Source organism: Anopheles funestus, chromosome 3RL, assembly GCF_943734845.2.
Source record: "Anopheles funestus chromosome 3RL, idAnoFuneDA-416_04, whole genome shotgun sequence".
In the NCBI taxonomy this organism is placed as follows: domain Eukaryota; kingdom Metazoa; phylum Arthropoda; class Insecta; order Diptera; family Culicidae; genus Anopheles; species Anopheles funestus.
In genome coordinates, this window is record NC_064599.1 from 55087757 (window position 1) to 55113457 (window position 25701).

The 25701-nt window shown below is 39.5% G+C and overlaps 2 protein-coding genes across 3 annotated transcripts in view; one reads left to right on the forward strand and one right to left on the reverse strand.

Moving 5' to 3' along the window:
- LOC125767984 (D-beta-hydroxybutyrate dehydrogenase, mitochondrial) overlaps window positions 1–25701 on the reverse strand; it is a 38918-nt gene that overhangs the window by 10296 nt on the left and 2921 nt on the right. The window lies entirely within an intron of this gene.
- LOC125767990 (elongation of very long chain fatty acids protein) lies at window positions 1944–24590 on the forward strand. 2 transcript variants are annotated; one of them, XM_049435061.1, is made up of 8 exons: window positions 1944–2150; window positions 18613–18862; window positions 18973–19163; window positions 20414–20494; window positions 20584–20746; window positions 23133–23221; window positions 23315–23362; window positions 23604–24590. In XM_049435061.1, exons 2-8 carry the CDS (start codon window positions 18784–18786, stop codon window positions 23892–23894), a joined length of 942 nt encoding a protein of 313 aa, XP_049291018.1. In that variant the 5' UTR covers window positions 1944–2150; window positions 18613–18783; the 3' UTR covers window positions 23895–24590. The 2 variants fall into 2 exon arrangements, with proteins under 2 accessions (XP_049291018.1, XP_049291019.1); XM_049435062.1 differs by lacking the exon at window positions 1944–2150 and adding an exon at window positions 17915–18364.

Sequence of the window (25701 nt, forward strand, 5' to 3'; positions counted from 1 at the left end):
TTTTTTTGGTCGGCCCCTCCCTTAGCGCGCGTGAGCATTGTGCTAGTGCCGCACTGCTTATCATTCATGTTTTACGGGTATTTCCATTATGTACGAACGATTGCGCACTATCGATATGTAAATGTAATGAGAATCCGTTTTGAGGATGCTCGAGAGCTATCCGTTAAGGTTGGGTTTTGCCCGCAGGGGTTTTGAACCATTATCGAATATTTAAAGGATTAATAATACGGCTTTATGCAAAATGAGCCACGGATGGGATGGAAAGGTTAGTAAGATTGTAGGGTTGACTGTAATATGTTTTTTTATTCTCTACTTTAGAAAATATTTAAATTGGAATTACGGTAAGAAAAATCACATTTTTAAAATTAGATAAATTTTTGCCCTTATATATTTTTATTTATTTTTTTTAATTTTTTCTCCTATTTTTGGGCAAATTTTAGAGCGAGTTCATTCACAATTTCAAAAGATTTGAAGTTTTAAAGAGATCAAGGAAGTTTTGTAAGTCAAAGAGAGAACTAATTCACAAACATCAGAGTTTTATAAAGTTAAATGAGAAAAACATCTTTCAAAACTAAATAAACAAGTTGCCTGTAGAAGTTCTGCTAACTTTAATAATAATTTTAACTTTAATAATAATTAATTAACAATTTGCAGAGTGAGTATAAAGAACATTTTCATAAAACTGTTTTCAAAAAATTATTTTCCATGAAAGCGAACCATTGTGCTGTAACTGAATATAACACCAATGCGTGTGTGCTTCGAATAGTATAACTTTAGGCGTTCGTCTAGCTGTACAAAAATACCTATAATAAAAAAAAAACAATTTCCATGCCTTAGCACCGAATGGGAATGGAATTCATCGTTCAATGTGAAGGTGGAGATTGAATATAATAATACAATTTGTGAAGAGCACATCCACTTGCAAGTGGTGTTCAACTTGAAACTTCCTGCGCTATCGAATGTCAATCAGATTTGACCTGATTGTGTGGATGTGACGTCACAAACCCAGACACAGTTTTATGCTGACCAACGCACCTGGAGGAATACGCGTCAAGTGTCCTCGACTCGGCAATTCAGTGAAGAGAAAAATTGGCGCAGTAGCTAGTAGAAGCCAACGGGGAAGATTTGATTGAAGATGTGTTTCTGTTTATTTTTTATCCTTCTATCTATTGCCTACGAAATGCTATCTCATGAATCCAAATTGGGCAGTGTTATTCGGGAGCAGGAATTTTAATGACATTGTAGATAAGGCAGAAAGAGGATGACGGCAATGATTTGTAAGCAAAACAAAAACGTATCGAAAGTGTGCAAATCTTATTTGCTGTGTAATTAAAGCAACACTTCTACAGTTAAGGTGCGCTGTGCGTAAAACTACATACGTCCAGACACTATCAAAGCTTCCTGATAGTGTGGTATGAATAAATATTTAAACAAAGAATATATTTCCTTGCTGCTCTGAATAGCTAAGGCCATTCTGTTGCATGACATTGATGGTACCGGTGATCATTGACATTACTTTCCCTAAGCGATTGCTTGAGGAAGATGTTAATTGTCCTACAATTTGTTCCAGATCTGTTGTTCCTCGAACAAGATGCCAGCCACTTGCATTTTGTTTTTGGCTTATTTTTGACCTCCATTTTCAAGGTAATGGCATCCAGGAAGTTTCATATCGGAGGCTATGGTCCAGGTTTTTCCTATCGTATGAACAGTTTTTTTTTAGATCCAGCTCTCGCACTATCGATTGTGAACGGCTTTTCAACGTCAAGGGCAAGGATATATTGCAAGAAGATAAAACATATTCGAATGATCTGCCTTCGCAATTCGTTCAACTCTCTGTGCGCTTACGAAACGGCTCAACCTTCACAAGATTCCCGGTGAACGTGAAGGTGTCGTTGTCGTTGCGGTTTCTGTACTTGCAAATTGTACGCCTGTCGAAGGGTAATGTCGCGATACAGTGGAGGGTTTTGATAGCGGGTTGTGGCGATCGCATCGAGTTAGTTTACACCCGACTGTCCAGGAGAACAGACAGACTGACTGCAGAGTGTTTCGACACTAGTGTGGCTGTTTAGTCCCAGAAGCTGGAGGAAGCATTCAATTCACTTTAAAGAAAATCCATCCGACGCAAGGTGTCATAAGTCACACTGGAAAGTGTAAGTGTGTTTCGTGAATCGAGTGGCCACTGAAGTGAAGCTGCTAAAATTTGGAATTGCAAGTATTTACTGTTAAGATGTCCAGAGCTAGAGCTGTGATCTAGGGCTATTACTCTTCAACAAATCGGGTTTTCTAGAGAGATCTACCATGGAATATTCATTGTTACATAAATGATAACAATAATTCAAAAGTAGTCACAGTGATACTGAGTGCCGAGTACAAGCATTTTAATTAATTCTAGTGCACCGGTTTTAGTGTGAATTGATTTTTGAATACGAGTGAATTATATCGAATAATTTATGTGGATTAAACGCAAATCAACAATGGAATGTTCAAGATTTTAGCACACGCACTATTGACAATACTAGGGTGAAAAATCAAGAATTTCAAGTGAATGTTTCTACAAATGAAGTTCTAGTGGCGCGCATTGAATCAATCCTATTACACTAACCATTTGGTTGAAATTATAAATTATTACATATTATATTAAGAACAAAAACAGATATTAACATTAGGAGAATTTCCCTTCCGTAGTATCTTAAATTGAAACGAAAAAGGAAGGTCGTAAAAAATTTTCAAAAAAAAAATTAAACTTTTTTTATTAGGCATAATAACATGAATAATAGTTTAGACAAGCGTCTCAGAGCAAAACAAATACATTAAACAATGAATTATTATCGTCACTACTAATTAAATTACATCACCTGGAATTGTAATTGGAATCGGGAATTTCCTCTTTAAGAAAACCCCCGTTACAATGGCAAAATACACAAAGTATCATCAACACCTTACTTCCCATTTTCATTGAAACGGTTCGCAATTCGCGGCAGTTCCGTTACCGATCACATCACATAATACGTCACACTGTTTTTTTTTTTTTTTTACATCACACAAAATGCACTGAGTGCGCACGCTGGAAAGAAGTTATTCAACCGGGGCATACATTCTTGGGCCGTGGTCACCGGCACCGTAATCATGAAAACCCGATAATTACCGCTGAACGGAACTGTCATCGAGGTAATCACGGGTCTCGCGGACTGGATGAAGATGCTTGTATCGTATTTTTTCCCACTCGGTTCCATTCGTTACCGATTTGTGGACAGTTTGTCGTTTGTTTACTTTTCCGAATCTTCCCGTTGTAGAACGTGCGGGCAAAGTCAGTCGGGCAGTAAAAAGGCGCGGAATGGCGTCACCAAGCATCGAGCCCTCAAGGTTTTGAATCGCCCACTTATGGTGTGCAGTTGATGACACACACTGTCTCGGAGGAGTCGGATGCATAATTCCTATGATTAAAGTCAGCTACGTGTACGTGTGAGACGGTACTGCACCGATCGAGCAAGCGATCGATCGCATGTGCTTTGAATCTGGCCGGAAAGCCCAATATTTACGTTGTAACCTTGAAGGCCCTCGTAACCATGCGATTTCCAGTACCTTCTCCCGATATATCTCGCCTACCCCAAATGCTACCTTCTTAGTTGATCTGTTGAGATCTGGACGTCAGATTGTTCAAAATGGTGGGCAGGTTAATAACCCGGAAATCGCTAAAAAAGCAATTGGGAAAGAAATCGTCACCTGTTTCGTTATGACCATGACGCTTCCAATAGCAGATACACTCATTTTCTCGACGTTTCTTACTGCATCTGGCTAAAATTTCACTTCACAGGAAAAAAAGCAAGAAAAATGTAAGACGTCTTTAACACGCCTCCATCGATCGTTCGCTAAATGTGGATGACCCCCATAACTAATCCGGAAAAATGTGCGTCAAACCGGAGCAAATGTTGCAATGTCATTCGGCGTTCGATCGGTCGATCACCGGATAAGATTCTTCAAAATCAATGGAAATTCCCAAAATCGCACAACTACCTCAGGGGATTTGATTTCTGGTTTCATGTCTTGACGCTCGAGGGCAACGGTTTTCACACACCAGCTATTGATATTTTTCTTAACAATTTCTAAAAGGGAAAAGCGATCGCACCACCTTAGGTGGTGATTCGAGAAGTTTCTTGTAAGAGGGCATTATGTAAAAACAAAAATCTTTTATTCAAACCTATAAAGACACATTAATTATAAAATTTAAATGAAGGCAACCAGAATAACGACAGCAATATATGGAAATATTCCCTAAAACATTGGAACTCAAATTTCTCTAGCTAAGGGTCTGGATTTCGCTTGTGGATCATCAAATAAAATCCCACGCGTAAAGCTTCTTCCAGAGGAAGAATGTGTAAATACATATATATATATGCAAAACAACAATCGTTCCAAATTTACATGGGAAATTAGCAGATGAAACTGGCGAATGCTAATGGAACACTGGGAGAGCTCGGAACACCAACGTTTGCTGATCGCGTTAGAAAGCCTGTCCGGTGATGAATCGTCAGTTCAATGATCCGAACTATCCCTTGGCTAAAATTCAATTCAGAAGAAATCAATTCAAAAACGCTAAAATCTCACCAGTATTGCCCCTTATCGAAGGGATGCTTAAAAACCGGTTCAAAGAGTGATACTGGTTTGGATTACTTTTGGTCAAGTTTGGCATAGTTTTATCAGCCGCAAAGAAAACCAAATGAGTGGTGTTTGTGAGTATGGTAAGCTTCTTTTTAAAACATCCGTACCGTTATATTCAAATGTGCAGATATATATATTTTTACCAAATGTATTCATATCAAACGTGAATTTCGAACATTTCGGGTTTTGTATACTACATTACCATACAATTTAAATTAGGGACCAAATCGAGCCAATGTCAATGTTTTAGAAAGCTAAACATTTGAAAAACAACTTGTTTTCTTGTTGTTGTTCTATCCCACGTGTTGTTTGTCAAGGTTTAAGTGGGGGATTCATTTTATCAATTGATTGGTAGCAAATATTCAAACATGTTGAATTAGGGGCAGCATCCGGTTTTGTAACGATAGCATTGTGCAAGATCACATTTAAAGCTCGAAATTGTGTTACTAGTGATCCGCACACTAATACAAAACAATCTAAATGCACTCATCGTCGACCTCGGGATGAACTTTCTAATTCAAAGCTTCTTGGAGATAAGCAAGCGATTCCGAGCGTCCGAGGAAGCGATTAATTTGCGATCCGTTCCTTCTCTGCCGATTTGAGCTCCTTTACTACAATCGAGAAGGAATTAAGCATCTTGTAGTGTCTTTCAAACATGACCCACAAAATGGTGAGATACGCTGATGCGCCAAGGGCTCTGGTGTTGAAGAAAACAAAAACGGTGTGACTAAGATATTTAGCAAGCGACCCTAAAAGCGACGTGGAAAAAGAAATACACGCACACACACACACCCAACCATTGCACGATGCACAGAGTGCCACAGTTTTAACAAGGAAACCCTGTGAAAAACAAGCGTACTAACGTGACTAACGCACCACCAAAAAACCTTTTTTTTCGAGTGCTTATGTAACCTGTTGGCGACCTGTTGCATCCATCTCAACGGTGTGCAAAGGTACGGTTGTGTGAGAGAGAAATGATTTGCCGTGAAGTGCGCACGATAGCACGCGTTGTCTTAGGTAAGCGATTTTATAGGCCCCCATTTCGTGAACGCGTCTTGCCGAAAACGAATTGTGAACGGGCCTGAGAGAAGGATGTTTTGATTGTGCAGCTTTCGGGATATGGCTTCCTTTTTATCGTTACAGTAACGATGTAGAGGCATCCCAGGTAAACGGGAATGTGAGTAATGTGAGGGCATGATTGATAGACACGTGCAGTGGATGATTTTTTGATTGCACGATTGCACGCTTGATACGACGACATATCGTAATGTGCTTTTTTCTGACGTTTTTTTTTCTTTGCTCAATGAAGTAATATATTCCACTGAGATCAATATTTGTGCTAATGAGCATTCGATGAAGATCAGGGTTAATTGTTGATCGGCAGCGAAAAAGGCGTCGTTGGAAAAAGTGAAGGTTATGATTGTGTACGTTGCTTAAAGGAAAAACTAAAATCTTCGGAATGATTAGGTTAATTAGATTGATCCGTTAGTGATTAAGTTTTTAGATTGTACGCTGCTGCAATATGGTGAAAGAATTAATGCATGTATGATGAAGTTGCAGGAATGGAAGTTGAGTTACGATCAAACATCGGACTTTCGATTATCCTCAAAATGTTTGATCGAGTCACACATTAAATAAACGAAAGTGAGAGGTAAAGTCACGGGTTCCAGATTATCAACCCGAAAAGATATTGAACTCAGATATGGATTTAAGGTCATTCGCGAAGGGTTGGAATGTACATTTGATGAAAAATTATTTTTTTTAGGAATTGAACATATTTTTTTTCTTCACAATTTTGTATCAACCGTAACTCTATACTACAACTTATTCTAAAGTAAATTAGAATCATTTCGATTACTCAGTTGCTAACTCTGAAGACAATATTTGACTGAGTTCTTTTAGCTTCCCATGGAATTTTCGCAACTTTCCGGACCGTTTTGCGTCATATTTTCGAATTAAAGGAAAGACAACAATGCAGAACTTTGTATTCACAGTATGTTTAGCTGTCACTGGTTCTGTTTTATTATAGTGCTGTGCTAATTGACACCTTCCTAGAACAGTAAAGTTCTTCCATTTGACGCAAATCCATTCCGGTTTGTTAGTTAACACCCGGAAAGTGGTATTTTTAGGATATATTTTTATGAAAGCAGAAGGGGCTATTATTATAATTTGTTTATTTAAATTTTAAGAAGTTTTGAATAATAATAAATTGAAATAATAATAAATAAAAAAATGATCAAATATTCTGTCAAATGTAAACGAATGAAATTTGAGCTACCTTCTTTAGTTGTGGAGAGAAGTGAAATCTTGAAAATTGCATATAGTTTGTATCTTTATATTCACCAAGTAAAGCTCAAAAGCGTATAAGAATATGTAAGAGAAAATAAAACCCGTGTCAATAATTCCAATAGCACGATCTTTTAACAGCCATATTATTGCAATGACATTCACTTCCAATAATCCTGAACGGACTGCAGCAAACCTGTATTTATGAAGTACAAAAAGCAAAGATAAAAATAATTTCCCCTATCCAGTCACGGTCATCAGCGGTTCCGGGTTGCATTCCATTGCACTTCGAATGCACCGAAAAGTTGACTCGCGAGACACACGCGTGATCATTACTACTTTCGGCGACGTACTGTGGAATGATGGGTGCAAAACTTGTGTCCGACCTTCAGCCCGGAAGACAATCCGATGAGCGCAATTTGGGCGGTCTAGCCGGTGTCGGTTCCGTCAGTGCATCGTACCGTAAACTGGTTGACCCTGGGCGTCGTTTGCCGTGCGTTTTCTCTGCCAATGCGGTCGGAAATCAACTCGGTACGGAACAGTCGGCGGAAGAATGAATGAATTTAAAGTAACATAAAACCCATCAGAAAAGCGCGAAGGTATGTAACTTTGCCGGAAATCAATGCAAATCGTTTCTACACTCGGGTTTGCAGTCGATTATACGGGGTTTGCCATTTTTGCGCAGAGAAAATGTATTCACCCAGCCGGATAGTGTCGTTAGTGTCACTTCAGGTACGGAACAACTATTTCCATTTGTGCATTCGCCTGTGTGAGAGTGTAGGTGAGAAGGTGGCTTTACGGTGCACCATGTACACATAATGACCGTAATGAGTTCCATTTTCCCATCACTTCGTTTATCTTTTTCTTCACAGCTCTTAAAATGAGCTATTGAAGCGGGTAAAGTGGCGCCAATCAATGGTGATAAATGATACCAAAAAAAAAAAATCCACTCATAAACACTTATGGTCAACAACCGAAACAAGTGCCTGAAAGATGATTGAATTTTATGATCGTGCCTTAAAACGCGATCCGTCCACTGTTCGTTCCGGCTTGTTTTGCTGTTTGTACTGTTTGTTTACACTTGTTTTTTACCACTTTGCCACACTTAGGGCTTTCGGTTTTGTTTAACATTGGTAGTTAGCTTTAGTATTACTCTCGGTGTTTTCCTTTTTTTTTGTTGTTCAATTTTTCTCTCCTGCAATTGAACCGCTTCAATGATTGTTTGCCGGTTTTACAGGGTCCGGTGGTGCGGTGAGCTAAGTAAAGATACTAGCAACTACTTCCCACGCGACTTCACGCATCGGCACACGTACGAAGGTGTAGGATAATTGCGGCGTAACGCTCAATGTATTAGATTTTTTTCTTTGCAAGAACAAGGTAGCCGGGTTGCGCAAGGGAGCATGCAGCGTAATTGAAAGATTTGTCGGCAATTTAATGGTTCCATTACTAATGAGTTTGCATGTTTTTTTCGAAGAACGATGTATTGCTGTTGCGAACATTGATCTTCCGAGACAATTGGTCGCCTAATTTTGAATGTCATAACAGGGTAAGAAGCATAAATTGTTTGAAAAAGAAAATGTTTCAATATTGGTGAAAAATCATCGTTTAAAATTGTCAATTTAAAACATAATTTTAAAATGTTAAAAACATGTTTTATTAACAAAAAAAGGCATTAACACTAGAACTACCGCACCAGTCATTTTGACTAGAACGCTTCATTTTCATTTCATTACTTCATTAGGATTTCAACAATCCTATGGTAGTTGAACCATATTTTTTCATCTATTATCTATAGTATGATCTCCAATAATGGAATAAATAACATATATTCCAATTCTTTGAACTTTTTTAAAAATTAACCACCAACAAAAAAACGCTTAAAACGCTTGGTAGTTCTATATTATTAAACATAAAATCAAACAAACAATTTATTTAAACTGTGGAACGAAAATCTATATCAATTTAAAGTAAAAACAGTGATTTAAAAAAGATATTAAAAGCAAATAAACTACACCCAACCATTAGAATCATAATGTTTGTCCATTACCCCCAAAAACGTTCAAATCAACTTCACAATCAGCCAACTCACGGTGATTGATTAAACGATTTTCTCACCGAAACAAAATCCGGTTCAATGCCGGACAGAACCATCCAGCCATGTTTGCCCAACGTGCCAATTTCAATTAAGGCAATTGATTTGTTTGCCGACATATGAATATATTGCGCTTTGTTCTAAGCGACGACAAGAGTATTACGGGCAAAATTCGGCTTCCGGACGTTTGTTTTGCGATGCCAAACCGTCAGCAGCTGGATGATGAAATGTAATCATACATATTGTGCGTCACCCGGAAGGCTAATTGGAAGTTAATACATTTTACGCCCAAAAACGACCATTACATTAAGCTCATCATTTTATGCACGACGGTAGCGGTTCTATAGTTTGGGTGTACCCCGTACCCCCCTACCGTAGCAAAGAAATGCTTAGGGCATTGGTGTGTGCTAATGATGGATCAACTCAGTCTGCCGAGCGGAACTAATGATGAATGCAAGAAAATGAATTGCCAACATATGAAATAAGCTCATTTGGAAGTCTGATTTTGTGTGCTTTGAGCATTTGAAATATTGCTTCAAATATGTTTGATTGTAGATCCTTCTCGATCTCGATCGTTTGTGACATTCGCATTTGCGAAATCTAGTTTAGCTTTAGGAAGTTTTACAAAAATTGCAACTATTAGAAAATTCAGAGAAAAAATAATTAACTATTAATGGTATAATACAATAAACGTAGTTAATTTTAAATTTATGGGTTATGAAAAATTACCTAGAAATTATTTAAAAAAAAGCGTTAAAAACATTTTGAAATAAGAGAAACAAACAAAATTTCAAACCATCTTACGTGGCAAGCAAAAAAACATGTTTTTTATTCTATTCAAAAACATAATCGGGGAAAGTTGAAACTTGACAAATTTTCCTACCTCTGATTAAATGATTCATAGGCAGTATATTGGAGTGACGCAAGTTACGATGAAGCGATCAAATGATGTTCGATTTTCAGTTTATTTGTTCGCGCCAAACATCCGCATCGATCGTACACCTGCATCAAGCGATCTTGGTATTATTGGACCTTATTGAACAGGACGCTGAGGAGAATGTTTCAATGATCTACCCTTTACCTACACCGTGGGTTGATTTAGAACGAAACATTGAGAAAACCGGTCCATAATCTGGCACGCAAACCAGTTTTGGGGACGTCTTCGGGATGGTTACTATTCCCGATCCCGATCACGGAACCTTCTTTTACGCCAGTTTTCGGTTATTGACCATGAAAGAAATTCGATGGTCACTAAAAATGTTAAATTGCTGTATGATCGAGTAATTGCAGACGGTCATGTACCAAAGCCAAGGCAAAGCAAACAGCTCCCTCATGATTGCATAAAGCACACCAACCGAGGGTACGATCGAATGGTAAATTCATGATTGCCTTTTGAATATTTGAGGTCATTCCCCTATTAAAAACTGAACAACAATTTTTTTTACCCCCTTCATCACACCTCATCTAAAGAAGGATTATTTATCTTCCGTTTATCTGAGCACCCTCGGGGTGTGTGAAAGTTTTTCTGCAGCGGCTTTTGACCAGATACTGCAACGGACTTGGGAGACCCTCGGAGACCTCGGCGATTCCGTAATCTGGTGCGCCGCAACCGAGCCGCAACCGGTACGCAAGATGGGAAACTGGGTGTTTGCGTGATGCTTTGCGTTTTCGGAGTCACAGTGACTAAAAGGCCTGCCAGTTACATCATCCCTGCCGAGATGAGGAGACGCTTCGAAATGGGCACACGCGCATAATACGACGCATTCGTTTGCGTGCGTTGCATATGGTGGTATGTGTGCTCTCGCCGGTTTTTGTTGGTGTGTGAAAGTTTTGAAGAGTGAAATGTGATTCGAAAAGCCCACCTTGCCCCCTTCAAATCACCCACCTAAAGATGTGGAGCATGGAACCGGTGTGTACATGAAAATCAAGTACACGCATCTCATGGTCGCTTACGGAGCCGCACGTGTGTCAATATGGTCGGTACTGGGAGAACTTGAATGGGCGGCTGGCAAGTAACCTTGAAGCTAGGTTTGCTCTTTTTTTGTGTGTGTTTTGTTTTGCTTCTTTCGATGAAGGTCGTACAGCCGAGCTATCCGAGCTTACCGAGCAATTGAAGGCACGGCCCATCGAGTACCGATATCGGAACACGCTCTGGAACGCTTCGGTTAAGGTCAGGTTTTTCGGAACCGGTACGAAGTGTCAGTATCCCGCTTTGCGCTCCGATCAAGTTCGGAGGCGCATTGATTGCGCTCGCTCGATGTTGGAGTGTTGCAGCTAGACGTTATGCAAATAACGCACCTCGAGAAATTGCATGATATTAAATCCACCGTCCACCGCGGTACCGATGATGGCCCGCCACCAGCAGAACCTTTTGCTGGTGGTAACTCAAAACCCTTGCAGATGCAGGTGAATGACGTCAAACTGCCGTGCAATACATCTCATGCTCGCACACATCGCCGCGGCTCGAGCGGGTGACATTACGAGCGCAAACTGTGCGGCTGGATGGAAATATTTATTATCTAACGCGTAACGCCTTCCGTAAGCTGCACCCTCCCCGAAGGACATCCGTTCGGGGTGCAATCGTGTATATGCGCATATAAAGTGTGGCGATATTGAATTTGCTAGATTGCGGGTCGGCTGCTGATGTTTCGCACGCAGTCACGAGCGATCATCTTCCCATATGCCGGCGATCGTACCGAGGTGAAACCGTGCTTGACAAATAATTCGATTCTTACTTCCGCGACAAGTGAATGGACGTTGTCTATCACTGGCAAGGGAATGAATTGAAAGGGAATTGATGTGTAGTGCTGCTACAACCTATTTCGTGGCCATTTACCAGCATCGCAATTGCTGTCTTATCTCATCTGCTTGGTAATTGATCATTGTTCAGTGTATCTATTACCTATCATGAAGTTCTGATTAATAGCAGATATTGAGCTTTAATCATTTCAACATTCACAAATGTCTTTTTAAAGACAGCAAATCTTACCTAACCTCAAACTGAGCACTTTAAAGTATTTTTTTTTTCGGTAGGATGATCTCTTTCCAAGAGTGAATTTTATTTACATATGATCTTCATAATTTGTAGTACAGTTTTCAAAACAATTTCACATGGAATACAATGTCTCACAATTTCATAAAGTTACTTCATGAGCGCTATGTTAGTTTTATCCCACATAAAACCTTGTCCGCCCTTTAAGAACAAACAGATGGCATTTTACTAAAGAGCGAATGATGCAATTGCTTACGGAATGCAAGACAAGAAAAAAAAATGGTTATTAGAAACGCAATGAATTCATCACCTACAAGCAACCGTATCTATTTAAACGCTGGCCTACAAACACGATTGCTAAACAAACCACAATAACAACAACAACAAAAAAAACCCTTTAAATAGTTCGTCTCGCATCATTGTGGCTTTTCGGTGGTTTAATTTTACTTTCATCTGCCACTTGTGCCATCATGCCACGCCTGACCACCCAGCGGGATCGCTTCCAGCAAACGACTCTTCACCAATCCCCGACACGTGGCGGCAAAAAGGTAGATTCAGCTAGGCTTCCGTCACGATTCCAACCGAGATTGAATATATAGAAAGCATTGTTCACGGGACAGTTTTTCACTTTCCTCCCCCAAGAGCTAACTAACTACAGACCTCCCGAAATTCGATCAGTTCCCCTTAGTGGCATTCGCGTGCTTCAACGATCGTGAACGCGTAACGCTCACGATGTGCTGCCGAATGCTGCCGGTCGGTGGCGCTTACACACCCGCAGTCCGGGCCATAGAGCAGTGTCTCGCCCAGACACCTTACGCAAAGCTCATTAATTACCTTTTCGTAGCTCTTTTTCTTCACTACTGAAACCACACCGGCCACAATCTCAACCGCGACACGGCAATTGAGAGACAAACAAATGCAACAAAGGGAATTAGTAGAAATGTAAACGAAAGGGTCTTGCTAGGGAATGTTTGGTGAATGATACGGAGAAGAAGAAAAAAATGGGTGGGAAATCGGGCCATTAACCGCATGCCGCATGAACAAATATGAGTGGAAATTATTTCTTCGTACTGTGCGGCACAATACACGCTTGTTTGTCATGGAAGCTGTGGTTTGCGAGTGCGCTAGAGTCACGGACAGGTGCACAGCCTTTGCAAGGTCGTAGGAAAATGTATTCAGCCCTTGTCTATTCCTGATGTTGCCTCAAGATGAATGAAATTCTTTCTTAGACAGATGTGTGTTTTATAAATTTATAGCACTTGTGATGGACTTATGTATACATAAAGGCCAATGTTTCTCTTTTAAAAAATACACATCCCGTCGATCTACAAATTTAGAAGCTCATAAAAGAATCATTTTGTGATTTTATAATGAAAAACTATCTTTTTTACCAGATGAGATATTTTTCCCTTTAAAGGTATACAAATTCAAAACCATTTACAGTTTAATTAAAAAAAAACATTTCAAAGCTTTTAGCGCTCTTATAACATTAAATATACAGTCATCAAAATATTAAATTTCAAAAATTATTCATAAGAAGAGACATAAATCTAATACTTTATACATCTGAGTTTTTTGGGTAAATGTAAAATTGTCTTTCGTTTAAAGTTCAACGACGTCTCGTTCAAACTTCGTTAGTTATCGATTTTTTTTTGTTGCTCGGTTAGGAAGGCCTGGCCGTATTAAGATTTATTTTACCACGTAGCAGGACAGTCAATGTATGCTTCGGGGAGACGGTCCGAATGGGATGTGATCCTCAGGTTAATTATCGATTATTTGGTTTAAATTTTTAACCGAATGTAATTGAAACCCTAGCAATGTATCAGACTCGAAATTCAATAAAATAAAAATAAATAAATCTCTAAGAATTGTGAAAATACAATGCAATATATTCAATTTTTTCAAATATGCGAATGTTTGTAGTACCAAACTTGTGCTACTTTTGGATACTTTTGTCTCATGCGCAGAACAATTGCGAATTTTAATGTAATACATTCGTTTGTTATACTTATTCTTCACTTTTAGCTATTTTTTTTAGTGCATCATACTGAAGAATGAGACGATTCCATTCAAAGAATGCCATAATGCTATAAAAGAAAATCTAACAGAAAACATTACTAAACACTCTAGCTCAAAAGCTCAGTTTTAAAAGAAATGAATGATATTATAAAGGACAACCAAGGTTAATTGAGCGTGTACTTGCCTGTCATAATGTCAACAGTGCGGACACTTTTTATGGATAACGCAATAAAAGTTAACTATAAAACAATATCAAATGTAGCAGTCGACGAACAGTGAGTGAAACTTAGCACCATGTTTAATGTAGTAGGAACTAAACACTATTTTAAGAATGTTGTAAACTTAATGTTCTACACTTTACTTAAAGAAAAAAGAGAAGCTACATTTTTTCTAGTAGCTGAAAAGGTTTAAACAAGGTTAATAGAGGCACATATAAAGGGTATAGTTATCTGCTAATATCAAATGCATCATCTTTAGTTAAACTATGTTTTGTAATGCTTCCAAACGTTCACGTAACAAGCTCATTTTCCAATCATCGCCAATCGCATATCGTTATGCATCAGATCTGCATATATTGACCGATAGATATGCTTCAAGTCCTAGATCATCATTCGGAGCACCTTTCGATCGAGGTTGTGCCAAATTTTCTCCTGATCTTGTTGTGTTTTTAGCATTGGATTTATGACATTATCACAATGCAAAAAAAATCCAGTCAATCCAGTTTTTGTTCGCTAAATTCGTGTGCTGGAAGCGTATTGTTTGCAATCGTGTGTGTGTTTTTTTGTTGTTGCGAAAAATATTTCACAAAATCATAAAACGATTTTAGGTTAAATTTGATGCGATCGGTATCCTGTTCGTGATGAAGGAAAATTGATTATGTATTGCAACTGGCATGATAAAATTGGTCGATATAACGTTTAAAGTTCTAATAACTTTACCGAGCAGCAGAGCATGATCGAAAAGATATGCGAACTAATCAACGGATCATAAACGGCGCGTGCTTTGCATGCAAGCAAGAAGCGTGAAATTGTTATTACCACGAGACGTCCGATCAGCGCTTTGTTGGTGGTGCTCGTGGATGCGATCGCCGACAGGTTGTTCATTAATCGGCGGTAATGGAAAAACAAAACAACAACTGTCCGCTGCATTCTATTTTACACTGCACTTGGTTGCGGTTTGACTGAGTGGTAGTAGACGCATAGCAGTAGTTACTAGCTGCGGGCGATTTGTGTGAACATTTCGCAACAGATCCTTCCGAAGGCAGTGTCGATAGATGGAGATGTTGTAATAAAATAAAATATTTTCCTCCCCCTGCATATCAATAACCCAGCACAACCGTCTGTAGCTCAAGAAATCTTGAAGAGTTTTGTTCGTTGAGGTAAGCACTGCAACAAGAGATCAGTCGACAGGCAGAGGACTTCAATGCAACTCCACCCTCATGTTGGTACGAAACGAGTTGCACTTGGGTAAATGTCTTTAAGTCATCCTCCTCCACGCAAATGGAAGATCGAGCCGCTGTTTGGTGTTTGGCGTTTTATTTCTACTGTCCGACCTACTGTCGTGGCTTAATAAAAAAAAAAAACACCGCAAAATCGAGGGCAAATCACCGATGTGCTGACTAGTTGAACTTTGCAACGTCGCACCATTTGAAGCATCGTGCATCGAATGCACTTTCGTCACACGCTACGGGTACGGGTCAGTCTGGGTTGTTGAACTGTGGCTGGTTGTTGTTGCTTGCCGACAGTGGTGCATGAGGCCAGCTGAATCATAACGATATCATTCGTCCGAATGTTTGTTTACAGAAGCTTTGTGCGTGAAGTGATATTTAGCATAACCTTCCGAAGAAGAAGAAGACCTTGAACAAAAAAAACCTGCTGGTTTTGAACAGCTTGTCATGGAGGCATGCATGATAGAGGACATTTTTCAAGAATTTCAAGAAATATATTTAGAATTGCATATGGATAATAATTTTTGCATAAAATTATATTTAAAAAATGCGACTCAACATATCTAATGTTGTGAGATGAATAAACGATCTTAACATTACATTTTGATAGGTTTTGATACGTTTTCATGTCGTTTGATAAGGTAAGGTAAAAAAAATCAATAACAGAAATTGTAATATAATTAACAAAAATATGTTTGAAAATTTTCATTCATTATTCAATTCAATTATTTTCAAAGTTTTCGCAAAAAAATCGTAACTTGATAAATCTACTTAAATTTAAAGTATGATTTAATTTAAAATCCGATAGCTGGTACCTAAAGATCGTTCGATCATGTTTCTCTATGAATTTTTTTGACATATTTTGAAGGCAACATTACTTGGTGAATGGTTCATAACCCAATCCCAATAGCTGATAGAGTCATGCGTTAAATAAATACGTCTCGCGCCTTACTAAGGTTTTGTTGACGCATTTAGCTGACAGACACGCACACTAGGTGGATAGCATTGAAGAAAAAAAAACTAGAAAAATGAATTTGAAATCTAATTTACACTTCCGCAGCTCACACTAGCCTAGTCTTGTCCAGACGAGTAGCAAAATAGAGTGTGGATTATGAGGTGAAAAAAGCAACAGATATAAACAAATCAATCCCAATGAAACCAGTTTATCAATCTGTAAGAAAAAAACATGCCAACCTTTGTTAATAATTCGATGCATAGCACGAGGTAATCGTCGTTCTGTTTGTCAGCTGAAAGAATAGATAATCTGCTGTGGTTCGTGTTCGAGGTTAAAGTTTCCCTTGTCAACCTTTCGCTTGACAGACTAGAAATAGAAATTGGAACAACAGTAACTATCGTGGGCAAAGCGTTTAGATCTTACGCAACTCTGGCGAGTGAGAAAGACAGTTCAAACAGTTGGAATGGAGGTTTTGGTGTACTTTCCAACGAATGCAAGCTGCAAGAAACCGTTGAACAGGTCGCCAAAGTTTAAGCCAAACAATCATGAAAAATACCACTTATTTCCGTGAAAATAGATAAAATCTACCCAACAACTCCTCAATGGCATCGATTGTTTTGTTCACGGAAAGTGAAACCCGTTGGTCAGCTGATGATGAGTCGCAATGCAAACGAAAAACCCTGTCTGGTTGAACTTCACGCCCAAACGGACGTTCCGTGTCGTGCAAGGAAAAACGCATTCCGGTTCGGACGGAAAAGGGTTGGCAGTAGATAGTGTTTGGGATTTTCTGCGATTTAACCTCGGAAATACACGCACATAAGTGGGCGCGTGCACATACGCTAGTGCAGACGACCTCACCGCAAGCAAAAGTGGGCCTACGTGGACCGGGTCGCGACCTTCAAAAACTGGTGTCGCATATCGCTATATAGCAACCGGTAGATGGGGAGGGTCACTCCTTATGTAATGGCCACAAAACTCTCACACACACAGCGACCGATGGACTTGTTCGTCCCCGCATATCCCCGGATGCTAGCGTACAACCGCAACACTACCAGATGAAGATGAAGAAGATTGACCTCTTTTAGCGTGACCATACGGTGTTATCCTCGACACGGTATAGTTGGGGTTTGGTGTCCGTTGTGCACCGCACAACCAGCCATGAAAGGGAAGTTCAGCGTGTGACGATAGTGATATAGTACTAGGTATAAGCAAACCCCCTAGTCACCCCATGGTAAGTGAGATAAAATGTAGAAGTACGCCTGAGAAGAAGTAGACTGGTCGGCATTGTTCCGCTACAGGGGGAGAGATCGCTCCGCTTTTATCACCAACGAAAAGCCGACCACTTCCCTACATCGCCGGGGCTACCCTCGTCACACTCTGGCGAGCTGTACGAAACCCACCCTAAGTCGTCTGCATGTTGATTAACTGCAGGCCAAATGGCACTGAGCGAGCCTTTCGGGTTGGGATTTTGCCGGTTCGTCGCTTATGCCACTGTTGCGGTCTTTTGTCTGTTTCGTTGGAATCTGTCTCGCTTTGGCGGCGCGAAAATCATTCACGTTCGTTGATAATAAACGTGTATTGGTGCGTGCGTGGATATGTGTGTGTGTGTGCGTGCTTGATCGTAAGAGGTTGGTAGGGGAAGGAAGACTCTTCGCACCATCGTAAAAGACAACGGTTGTGAAGAATGATGGTAGTGGGGTGATCGCTGCAATAAAGCTCATCCAGTTTTCAGTAGAGTTTTTGGCTCCGCTGTCCGCTTGTTTGGTACATAGATTAGGTTTTAGACTGTCGGAGCTTCTCCGGCGTTTGTTGGCCAGAAACGATCAGTTCGATTCGGACACGCGCACTGAACGGTGTGGCAGGACTCGACAGTACCTGCTGCTACTTCGACAACGCCTGACGCGATCACGAGTGGTAATAGGAATTTAAAGATATTCCCAATAGTTTGCTCTTCGTATTTTCGATCATTCTCGACGAAAACAAAATTTACCTTTTAACCACTAGAAAGAAGTAGCGTACCAAGCATAAGTGATAGTGCGACATATAAAAAGGAAGAATTTATGCTCAGTTGCAAAAGCGTGCTAATCAATAGCTAATAAATATAAAAGACAACTGTGTGAATAAAATAAATAATAATTTCTAAATTCATTTCGTATTTGCAGATTTTCTCACTAGAGAAAAAGAATCAATAAACAAGCGTTCTGTTCTGTCACTTGCCTTTGAAAAGAGCGTCCAGTGAAGAGTTCACAAAGCAAGCACAAGATAAAGCCGTAAGTGCAGGTGAAACGTGGTGAGTGAAACACCAAAAAAACGAGCAAACCAGCTTCACCAAAATGAATCCAGACGTGCAGATAAGTGAACCCAGCAACGGCATCCTGGACCGTGTGATGAGGTTTTTCGTTGATAATCAAGGTGTGTGTGTGCGTGTGTTGGTGTGGTTATTTTTTTTTTGGTTTCACATTTAGTTAAAGTGCATGCAAAATTCCATCAATAACTGTGCGTTTGTGTTGTTTCCTTTGTAGATGAGCGCACGAAGGAGTGGTTCCTGTCTGGATCGATCACCCCCCTGATCATGATCCTTGTGACGTACCTGTACTTCTGCCTGTACGCTGGTCCCCGCTATATGGCGAAGCGAAAGCCCTTCAAGCTGGAGAATGTGCTGATTGCGTACAATGCGGTCCAGGTGTTGCTCAGCATCGTGTTAGTGTATGAAGTGAGTGAATAGCTTCGTTTTTTTACTGTCCCATTCTTTTCGTTTTATCTTCTCAGTGTGTGCGAAAGAACGAAATATTCAAATCAGCAAATTGATAGCAATTGTTACAAACATATAAAAAATTGTTTTTTTTTTCAGTTGATTTTGTGTTAACGAATGGGTTTGGTCTTTTTTTGTTGCTTAAATTCGCTTCTCTCTCCTCGTTTGTTTTAGTATGTCGTGCTTATATAATCGAAATCACTGTCCAAACACTGCCCAATCTCTTTGATACGTTTCATCACAACCACAACCGACCAGTAGTGGCGTCACCAAATCCATCCAGCTTACAATTTCTAGTCAAAATTAAGAGTGACTCGCGTCTTATGTCTGCATGTCTTAACCCTACCAACAGGTTACCCTACCAGCATTAGTAGCTTGTTGACGCTCTAGTGTTTTCAAACAAACAAGCGACCAGTAAAACGGAATAGTTTAAAATGTGACTTAAATGTTGTTTCGGTCTGGTGGGGTAACATTTCGATCAGGAAATTTAATTTCGGTTCGTTGGCTCGGTGATATGTGCGAACGTTCGTTCTTTTGATGAACTTTTCGTGTATCTTTTAACAGAGTAGGAAGAGAGCTAAAGAACAGTAAGCAGACGACAGGTGAAACAAATTTTAACGTTTATGCAAATGGATGCTGATTTTGCTTTATGTTTTTTGGGGTCAACCATAATGATACAAAAAAAAAAGGCAGGAATGCAGGAATGTGTGAGAAACGCTAATTAGTATATTATTCAAAAATCTGTTCCTTCCATCTGAATCTGAAGATGATTTTCTGTTAATAAATCTTCTTTTTACGATGGTTAGAATCAAGTGGACTGAGGTCAATAAAATCACAACGCACAACACTTTCGAGGTAATTTGATCGTAAATTGGTCGAAAAAAGGCGCCAATGATTGTTTGGAAAAAAATGTGTTTTGGTAGGACTTTTGTGAAAAAAAAAGTTTGACATCTTCATTTTAAGATGATCAGATGATTCCAAGGTACGTTTTGAAGGAGACGAGTTGTTTGTCTAGCAATTAACAACTCTTGCTGATCGGTTTGATTCGCCTCTTTTTGTGTATAGACCATCCGTTCTATTCTTCTTTATAGTTAACTCCAATGGCAATATATCAAACAATTAAAATGTATTTCTAATATATAATATAACTTCGCTAAATATTATAGAACAATTTTCTTCTTGAGATGTCTAATAAGCTTTGTTTTCTTCAGGGTATTGAAGGCGGTTGGAGGAAACATTACAATTACTCGTGTCAACCTGTGGACTACAGTCGAAACCCGGTAGCAATGAGGGTGTGTATGCCTTTTCGTACAAACTTCCGATTGCATCTAATGCATCCGACCTAACCGTTAACCCATTCCGTCGCATTCTCATCTTCCAGATGGCTCGTGCCGTTTGGATGTACTACATGTGCAAGGTCGTGGAGCTGCTCGATACGGTGTTCTTCGTACTGCGGAAGAAACAGAACCAGGTTTCGTTCCTGCACGTCTACCACCACACCTTGATGCCAATCTGTGGCTTCATTGGCGTCAAGTACTTTGCCGGTAAGTGTCATTTCGCCGGAATAGCTTAGGAACATATCACACTGCTCCACACTGACCCGGTACTGGTAGAAGGTCATCAAGGAAGCGGTCAGTGTCAATCATATCTTCCCAAAAAAACTCACCCCAAATGGGTGCATTTTTCACGCCGTGGTGTGAAAAACAAATAGCATTGACCGGTAGCAACTATAAAACTTGTGACCAATGTTAGATGTACCTTAGAAACATTTAAAACACAAACATCAAGCACAAGGATTGTCCTTCCTGCCGGTGATCAGCTGGCGTCAGTGAAGTGCTTTTGATGGTCAACATAGTGTCGTCGTGCTAATTGTTGTCTCCTCTACTGGGGATTCGCTTGGATGCATTGACACTTTGCGTGAATGAAGTTAGTCAAAAATGCGTTCGCGTTTTCGAAGGCCACTTCATGCATGATTGTTGGAGGTTAGTAGAGTTGTTGTCCGTTGGAACCAGAATGTCAACAGTACATTCATCGTACTCTACTTCACATGGGCATTAAACGGAACGTCACAAACAAATAATAAACTCCCATCATGCCAATACAATCGTGCAGAGCTTATCGGAAACGCGACCCCATAATGCTGAGGGATGAATAAAAGATTTATCTCCCAAAATCAATAATTAATTGGCAGTACAGGTACTTAATGCTTGCTGTTAGCTCACCGCTTTCATGCCACAGTTCCATACAAGTGACTACAATTTAATTCAGTTTATTATCATCGTGGATGCCAACGACGACGGCGACGACGACGTAACAGATTGAATCATTATTTCGGTTTCCACCGGCATTCGGTTTCGTCACAAAATCGGGGTCTGCTGAAAAGTAGCTTGCTGGAAAGCAGGTGCATTTTTATTATCATCTTTTTGTAAGAGTGTTTAATTGTTTGCAGATGGGAAGGCGTTTTTTAACGAGAAAAACCCTCCTATTGGGTAAGATTTGCACTGTTCTTGCTTAATAGTGTTCACAAAGTTGCTAAATTGTTGTTCTTATCTATTTATAACCTCTTATGTTTTATTTTTTGTAATAATTTTTGTAATAAGACAGGTTTTTGTAATGATTTTAATGTTTTACTATTTACCCACCTGTTTTGTATTTAAAAAGGAAGTGAAACTATTACAAAAGTCTCCATGGTATGCAAAAAGAGAGCTAGAGGAAGACAACGTTTTCACCTAAAATTTGCTAGAAGTGTTTTTAATAAAATTTTGATAAGCTTTTAAATTATTATTTCTAAAGTGTCCAAATTGATTAAGTGAAACGTGAAAAGTATAATATTATACAGATGCCAGTAGTTAATTGATTCAAATTACAAATATGTTTTCTTGATTGTTGCCCAATTAAAATATTTAGTTTTACTCTCTTTTTATATACCGTAATGTTTGTAAATCAAGGCTTTTGTTGAGGTATTATAATATCAATTAATCATTCAACACTTCGTTAGTTTCATGTTTTAGTTAAATGCATCTGTCACTGGCAAAGCGTCTCGATGAATGATGCGGCAAAGTTACACAAACAAAAACACCATGCTGGTCAAGCTTTCTTCTTCAAAGCTTTTTTTTTTGTTGTTTGTCATTACGGGTTAATCTTAGTCAATAATGCTATCGAACGGTTTATAGTGACACAGCTGACAGGATCAGCAACAGTTGCTCAACGCTTCAGCTCCAACTTAAACTAACGCTACCTTAATCTTTGTAACGCAATCAGCGTCGCTTGCAAATCTGCCCGCTTGCGTTGCGGCTCGCGATCGAATCGGTGACTAAAATCCTCCCGACGACCTCCAGCCTGCGAACGGTTTCGTGCGGCAGGTGATTAGTTGTGCTCTTAACCAAGCGAATAAAAGAGAAATACGCCAAACGGGTGGAATCGAACGTCATCAAGACGTTTGGTGGAAATAACACAAAACGCGTAGTTTAGTCCCCACCATTTGGGCCTCGATTGAAGCGACTGACTGTAGCATGAACACCAAAACAAACGGCACACATGTTTTGTTGGCCTCCGAGGTGCAGAATAATCTAATAAATGAATGGTGTGTGGCTGTTTTTTCTCTACCTTCTTCAAAACATGTTATTTATGTTCAGAACTATCGAGACTTCCTTTTCACTTGTTTTGTTTTTTGAAAGGAACGTTGTGAATGCCATTACAAACGTTTGATTAGCACATCCGATATGAATGACACGTGCAGGATGTTCCGCTGGCAAACTGTGAAGTGATTTAAAAATAAAATAAATTACGGAATAATCGTACCAAAACATTAATGCCGTTTCCTGGATGTAATGGACAGCCAACACAATTACCTTGTCTCTAATGTCATTAATCTGCTGGAAAGTTCTGACTATAAATGTGTCTTCTGTCGTCTTTTATTTTTCTTTGCAGGGGGCCACGGTACGCTGTTGGGCGTCATCAACTCGTTCATCCATGTCTGCATGTATGCGTACTATATGCTGGCCGCAATGGGCCCTAAGGTATGTTGTGCTCCTTGTTACGGTTACAAGTTAGACAAGGGTCAGACATTTAATAACTGAACCACTTAAACAACTTTCTTTTCACAACACTAGGTCCAAAAGTATCTGTGGTGGAAACGTTATCTGACCGTAATGCAGATCGTAAGTAGACTGAGCATTCTTTTGGTGGAAAGTATTTGTTTCGAGTGTTAAACGTACCTTTTTTTTGAAAGGAATTCCACATGAAAATGTTCGGATATTGATCCATTTAGGCTTTCTCCCTGAATGGTGTAACACTCGAAACGGGTTCTTGTCTACCAGGCTTTTCGCCCTATGCTGTCATTACCGTGCCGTGGTTTGCTAATGCTGATTCTGCATTTTTGCTTCCGATTTCACTTTACAGGTTCAGTTCATTATCGTGTTCTTCCACACTGTTCAGGTACAGTTCCAGCCCAACTGTTCCTATCCGAAATCAATCGCCGCCCTGCTCACACTGAACGCCGGCCTGTTCATCTACATGTTCAGCTCGTTCTACGTGCACTCGTACATCCGCAAAACGAATGCGGCCGCGAAGCGCACCGCAAAGCCCGGCGAGGAAAACAACAACCAGTTGGAGTGCAAACCAAAGGACGCCGTCGAGGTGAACACGCGGACAGCCGTAATGGCGACGGGCGAGATTAAGAAGGAGCTGTAGGCTAGTTTTATGCGTAAGATAATCTCTCTTCTTCTTGCGTGCGCGAGTATACTCACGCTGGCTCAGGAGGGTGGGTTGTGGCAAAATTGAACTGGAGTAGGAGTTCGGAACAGATCGTGGATACATGAAAGGGATCCAAAGAATGATGGGGAGAAGCAAAAAAAAAACGAATGAAAGGGCTAGCTCAAAGTCAACAGATATCTTCCCACCACGGCCTAATTCTGCAAGCTCCACACAGCTCGCAGGAGTTTGCTAGAGTGTAGGACTAAAACAAAAAAAGAAAATCTGTAGCTTAATAGCTGGGAAGCATATCACTTAGGGAAGTAAATCAGAAACAGCACCATCATACACATTCACTCCATCACGGTCCATGCCTTTCATGATCTCAAGCAAGATCTTGATGTGAACCCTTCGACGGACTGGTATTTGCAGTTGTGAGACGCACGTATGTCCGAACACGTGTTAGGTCGTCAACGTTATGATTGCACCATCGTTGTGCGTTACAGCGTTACAGTTGGGTACTAGCAAAGATGGTCGAAATCGAAGCCTCCATTCAAACCGAAGTTTAGTCCTTCCGGGAGCAGTGTATTGTTTTTATATACTATGTTTAGCTAAAACCGACGCGTGCGATGTACATTATTAATTTTTTTTGCTAGATTATTTAATTTAAACACGGAAATGAGAAACGGTACGAAAGCGGTGTTTTTGTTGTCTTTTTGGGAAAACTTTCAAGTAGCATCCGAAATGGGTTACTGTTTTTTGATTTTTTTTTTGAACTAATTGCTAGAATATGTTTAAGATACCTAACTATTGCAAGATATATAAACATAACATCACCAAAACAATTAGTATGCCACGTAGCACCTTCACCTGCTAGCGAATCACAGCTGTGTTTTCAGATTGATCGTTAAGACAGAAAAAGAAGCGTTACGGACCGTTACATTCGAGTTGGGAGATGTTTTTTTTTCATTTGTTTTCTGATGCGTGTTCGCGTGGCTGTCGTTCCAGCGGTTAAAGACTGTTGTTTTAGGCATTTTAAACGTTTTCTTCTCTATTTCAATGGTTGGAATTATTCTTTCTTAACGAATTATAAAAAAATTACTCAAGTATAGGTTATGAATATCGATAATGTTTCGTGAAGAATATAACCCATTACAAATATAGAAATTAAATTTAAATTAAATACTTTTTCTGATCGACGTTCTACTGCTAAACCTTATCAACAGCTTGTTAGCATGATTGTAGTTCCGTCAACAAAATTATAGTGACCTCAAATGCATCGACTCGCGTCGATAAAATCAGCCTAAAAGTATGTAACACGCTTTGCACGGGAAACCATTGCAGGGTTACTAGACAGATACATAAACGCATGCGAGCTCATAATTTGATTTTATTTTTAATGTAGCTGAGTTGTTTTTATGTGAATTAAAGACGATTCGAACCGAAATTACGAAAGAGCATAAATTTTCTATAACTATTTTATCCGTCAATACTAAGTACTTGTAAGAGAATTAAATCATTAGCACTTTGAATAAAACGCATAGATAATTATGCGATACAAATGTAGCGTTTACGTTTAAGAAAGAAAAACATTGCACTTAAGAAACAAAAATACCTTCCCTTAATTACTAATACCATCTCAATTCTTGAGTCATAAAATTGTATATCTCCCTGAAGCAAATCATGCGAACACAAAGACGATTACGCACAGTAAACGTGAGGTATTCAAAGTGCTAAACACAAAAACTCCTCAGCACAGCGAATGTTACAAAACTTTGAAACAATTTGACGTCAATGAAGGCAAAAA